The following is a 5,780-nucleotide window of genomic DNA, read 5'->3' as shown; positions in this document are numbered from 1 at the left end:
GACTAGCTGCCTTCCCTCTAGTCTTACACTGCTAAATTAGGGACGGCTAGCGCAGATAGCCCTCGTGTAGCTTTGCGCGAAATTCAAAAAGCAAAAAAAAAAAACATTTAAAATTGGGCAAGGGAGTGGTAAGTCAGTAAAGGTAGAAACTGAATGTAAATAGAGAGGCCCTATAAAGCGTAGAACTTTCAAGATTAGTTGTGGGATACAATTCGTGGAATTTTTCAACAGAATTTGTGAATCTTTTTAGAAAAAGAAAAAAGAATCGTTTGAACTTTGAGGGGGGGGGGGTTGTGAAATCGAAATATTTCGTAAATTACAATTAAAACCACCAAACATAGATAAAATTGTACATATAGGACAATTTTATATGTGTATTTTGGGAGATACGTACATAGATTATTAGTTCAGGTTTTGAAGTAGAATGTATCGGTTTAGCACAAAGCTATACAATGGGCTATCTGTGCTCTGCCCATCACGGGTATCAAAACCCGGTTTTTAGCGATGTGAGTCCGCAGACATGCCGCTGTGCCACTGGGGGGTAAGCCTAATGTTCATTCAGGTTATTATGTTACATAAATAGAAGTATGTGTATAAGGTTATATTAGGGGCATAAGCCGATAACAATTTGAGGTATATTTGTAATCATTCCATACATCTGAATTATTGTTACCCGTAATTAAAGCTCTCTCATCTTTTGAAAAACTACTTCAAAATTCTTATGATGATAAGAATGATGAAAAAAACTGAATAACAATAAGAAGAATAAAACAAACTCCAGTGTCGGAAATTTTGCGGAATATAGGTCTCTCGCCAAATTTAGAAGCCACAATTTGCATCACAGTACTAAGATTGCATTATTTTTCATGATAGGCTTTTCTATCGCAACTGAAGTGCATATTTCTCATTAGCTGAAATAAATCACTTCAAAGTAATTAATTCCCGTGGGCTAAAATCCAATTTATATACATTGTTCTTAGTCAGTGATATACCGGCACTAGCAAAAATTGTTCTAACAGAAGCAATTACATCAAGTTTTCTGAAATTTTATCAAAGCTTGGAAATCCGTAAAAGAGACACAATACTCTCGTTCGTTGTAATTTATTTAAAGGATTTCGTTTTTAAAAACTGTTGTTGTTTGTTATTAAGCACAAGGCTACACAAAGGGCTACCTGTGCCTTGCCCACCACGAGTATCGAAACCTGGTTTCTTGCAGTATAAGTCCGCAGACAAATCGCTGTGCCACCGAGGAACATTTTTAAACACTGACCCTATTCTTATTTTAATTTTTATTTTAATTTAAAATAAAAAAAAAATATACTTTTTTTAAAACGTATCAAATTTGAGAAATATTTAGTACTTCTTCAAATCTGCTTATAATAAAACTTGTATCATATACCGCTGACTTTGTCCTTATAATTTAAATCCGATTTATCTGATATTCAATAGACTTTGAGGCATTCTCGCAATTCTTATCAAACCCACAAATAGAACATAACAGGATTAATTCCACACATGATGGTTCCCCATTGATATTCCCCATAATTATGCTCAAGACATCATGAGAACCAATACAATACAAAACAGATACCGGAGACGGGGGGAGGAGACAACGGGCCATTTCCCGCCCACGTTTTTAAAAGGAGAGTCATGCTTACTTCTTTTAACAGCAAGAAGAAGAAGAAATTTTTAACGAAATTTTAACAATGTATAATTGAAAATTGTTGTAACTCCACGCATTTCCGTCTTTGTTGTCTCTTCTCCAGCAGGAAATTTATTTATTTCCGCAGTCTGGATATAAATTCCAACATGAGGCTACAAATCGACAATTAGGGCTAAACTTTCTTTTATTTTATTATCTAAAAACACATGTTAATAAAATTAAATCAATTAAAAGTTTTATTTTGAAGAAAAATTGTGGGAATGCAACACTCGCTTAGAAATTATTTAAATTTTTTTCATTGACCCCACTTTTGCAATGTTTCCGGCGTCGCTATCTTACATTCACTGCTGTGATAAGAGGCTTATTGACTGCAGACCTTCTGTAAATTGTAAGTCTGTGTGCTAATGAATGAGCGGGGCTACAACTCTAAACATTCATCAAAGTCTTGAGTAAATGATTTATTATCAGATGTGTGATTTCATATCTTATCACGATTCAAAGTTCCATGGACTCAGAAATTATTAATTTTTGGTGGCTGGGCTAATTTTCCACACTACCACGTCAAATGGCCTTCCATTTCCTTGGATACGTTACCAGCAATACATTTTGTAGAAATAGGTCAGTTGAATTACCTTCAAACTTATATCACTGAATAACCATTCTTCATTGAAATGCAGTGAGCCGTTTTGGTCGTTACCATGACTACAACTGGCTGCATGTGGCAGCTGCTTAACGATTATTTACGTAACGTTAAGGTTGAAAATATCAAACGTTTTTGTAATAATTTGTACGCATATAATTTTGTTGATAAGAGTAAATAATATATATATATATACATATATTAGTTTTAAGTTCCTCCTATCCTATTCGTATTATTTAACGTGCTAATAATACTGTCATAAGATGACTGTATTATTTAATTTGTGTGTAATAATTTAGTTAATAAAAGTTATTTTATTCCTTGAATGGATTTTTTTCTGTAGTTTTGGAATTTACAAACCCTTTTAAAAATCAACACTTCCGTAGAGATTGGTAAAATGAAAACAAGTAGTTGTTGTTTTCTTAGTGTAAAAACTACACAACTGGCTAGTTGCATTTTATACACCACGGTAATCAAACCTCGGATTTTTGCATCGTAAGTCTGTAAACGTGCCGTCACTCCACCGGAGGAGGGGGGCTTGAAAATAAATGTTTAAGGTTTGGTGAATATCTATATCATCAAAATTTTCTTAGATCATTGCTCTGTCTTTTATTTTATTATCAGTGTTATATTGGAAAGTACGCCATTAACTTTAGATATGCGTAGAAAAGTTGTTACAATTTAGCGAGATTTAAAGTGTATTTATTATAAATATAGTATTAAATTTTAAATACATTTATTAAATGTAGCTATTATTGTGCGTCTCATAAAACATATAACTCTCGTGGCCGTCCGAGTATTTACTGTTTTGGTGAGTTGGGTATTCTTTTATAAGATAGAACAACGATACTGCATTTATGACATTGTTGTATCATAAAGAGTTTAGTGACTCCTACATCTTTTTTGTTGTGTTATGAACTAAAATTTTCCTTTAGAATTTTTGTAATAACTCAATACATAGCAGTAGCCGAACGATTTCTTATTGTCAAATAACTACAGTCAATAACTATTTTTCCAGTCTCACAACAGTATTGCTGACGGTGGCAGCGCCAGGGATAGCTGGAGGTCCAAATCCTGTGTTTCTATTGGCAGCTCTTTCGTCTGTGGGAATCAGGAATCCTTCTTACATATCCTTACTGTTAGCTATTGATTGGCTTGTGTAAGTACTGATACTATCAACAAGGTTTTCAAGATATCTAATCCCGAAGTTTTGGATATTTGTGTAATTATTTATATTAGCAAGTTGTGTTTGTCTAATAATATGGTTGAGTATGTACTCTTATTGTCTACTTGTAGTTTTAACATGTTTGATACACTACCACATTACACGTTTATATACTCATTTTTAATACAATATTACACGTTTTTAGCAACGATATTTGGTCTTTGAACATAATAAAATATTGCAGTATGCTCTCTGATCTAATGACATCTCTTAATTCCACATGTGAATAAGCTATTTTAAAAACGCTCGTGCAATAGATTTTTCACTTGTATTTGTAATATATAGAGTGATTGAATTTGGAAAAAAAAAGAAGCGGGGATGGTTTGTGAAATTCTTGAAGCCGAGTACCATACTTCTTGTTGTTCATGTGTATTGTTTATTTATAATTATTAAAGTAATTAAAATATAAAATTAGAAACTTATTAGGTTAGATTAGGTGAGATAACAAAGCATAATAATACTAATAAAAATTTTTCACGAAGTATACACGTGAGCAGTTCGTGCGTTGCGTAATTCGATACGTTATAACGTGAGCTGCACGTTCGCCGAATGATTTACAACTTGTTTGACGTGATTATTAGTTAAACTTGGTTCAAAAGGTAATAAAACAGTATAATTAACTGCAAACAAACGTATACCGTTACGAGTTATATTATGGAAACTCTGATGGTTACTTTTGTGGTTAAGAACTTAGCCCGTAGCGAGAAGGTTCATTCACCCATCCATCGTGTACAAGTTTGTTTCATTTCTATCTCGCTCTTAGACGACATTTCGATTTTAAAAAATGTATAGTTTCTCTTTCCAGTCCCGTAAATACTTAATGAGAAGCTTACAGTCTACTAAACAGTAGCGGAATAGTTTTATAGTTTTTCTTCCCAGTCCCGTAAATACTTACTGAGAAGCTTACAGTCTAGTAAACAGTAGCGGAATAGTTTTATAGTTTCTCTTCCCAGGCCCGCAAATACCTACTGAGAAGCTTACAGTCTAGTAAACAGTAGCGGAATAGTTTTTCTTCCCTGTCCCGTAAATACTTACTGAGAAGCTTACAGTCTAGTAAACAGTAGCGGAATAGTTTTATAGTTTCTCTTCCCAGGCCCGTAAATACTTACTGAGAAGCTTACAGTCTAGTAAACAGTAGCGGAATAGTTTTATAGTTTCTCTTCCCAGGCCCGTAAATACTTAATGAGAAGCTTACAGTCTATTAAACAGTAGCGGAATAGTTTTATAGTTTTTCTTCCCAGTCCCGTAAATACTTAATGAGAAGCTTACAGTCTACTAAACAGTAGCGGAATAGTTTTTCTTCCCTGTCCCGTAAATACTTACTGAGAAGCTTACAGTCTAGTAAACAGTAGCGGAATAGTTTTATAGTTTCTCTTCCCAGTCCCGCAAATACTTACTGAGAAGCTTACAGTCTAGTAAACAGTAGCGGAATAGTTTTATAGTTTCTCTTCCCAGTCCCGTAAATACTTACTGAGAAGCTTACATTCTACCAAATAGTAGCGGAATAGTTTTGGTCCCTCCTGAAAAGAAGTGGGATGGCATCCTGTCTCCTCCCGCCCCACTTCAAGCACTGAATATATAGTATTATTAATATTGCTAACTTTACTCAAGTAATCGTGCGTGATGTGTATGTTATTTGCAAAGCCTTTTTTTTAAAAAAACAACAACAACTAGTTTTTGTAAGCATGACGAATTAAGATCTTAAAAAATCTGAAATGAAACTATTAAACTTAAAACATATTCCAGTAAATGACTTTTTACGGTACATTTGACACTCAAACTCGCCCTTGTTAGCGTATGTCAGTGTATCTAAGAAAACCAAGTTATGTTTTTGTGGGTGTTCTACTGGGGATCATATACTATTATGTTGGTTATTAGACCACCTCGGTCAACATATTTCGGATCGTTAAAGGTGACAAAAGCAATCGATAATATATAAGCTTAAAACTCAAAAAACAATCTTTCGTCCACTGTTTTTCATAATAACAAAGGAACATTGTGAGGTGCCAATACTAACCTTGAACTCATTACCACTCCATCAGTTTGGTCACGTATAATGTTGCTAAACAAAAAAAAAGAGATTAGTAGCTTTACAGGCTTTTAACGTGAGTAGTCATATTTGTGGCCAGGCATGGCCAGGTGGTTAAGGCGCTCGACTCGCAATCTGAGGGTCGCGGGTTCGAATCCCCGTCACACCAAATATGCTCGCCCTTTCAGCCGTCGGGACGTTATAATATAACGGTCAATCCCAC

The 5,780-nt window shown here is 34.3% G+C and overlaps 1 protein-coding gene across 2 annotated transcripts in view; it reads left to right on the top strand.

Annotated features, from left to right (window-relative positions):
* LOC106459364 (excitatory amino acid transporter 2-like) overlaps positions 1-5,780 on the top strand; it is a 31,416-nt gene that overhangs the window by 21,341 nt on the left and 4,295 nt on the right. For both annotated transcript variants that reach the window (XM_022385833.1, XM_022385832.1), the window contains exon 9: positions 3,322-3,462. In XM_022385833.1, coding sequence (XP_022241541.1) covers positions 3,322-3,462 — 141 coding nt within the window. The remainder of the gene's footprint in view (positions 1-3,321; positions 3,463-5,780) is intronic.

This window comes from Limulus polyphemus, unplaced genomic scaffold (genome assembly GCF_000517525.1).
Source record: "Limulus polyphemus unplaced genomic scaffold, Limulus_polyphemus-2.1.2 Scaffold597, whole genome shotgun sequence".
Taxonomy (NCBI): Eukaryota; Metazoa; Arthropoda; class Merostomata; order Xiphosura; family Limulidae; genus Limulus; species Limulus polyphemus.
Note: the sequence above shows the minus strand (reverse complement) of the source record. Positions and strands in the feature narration are given on the sequence as shown.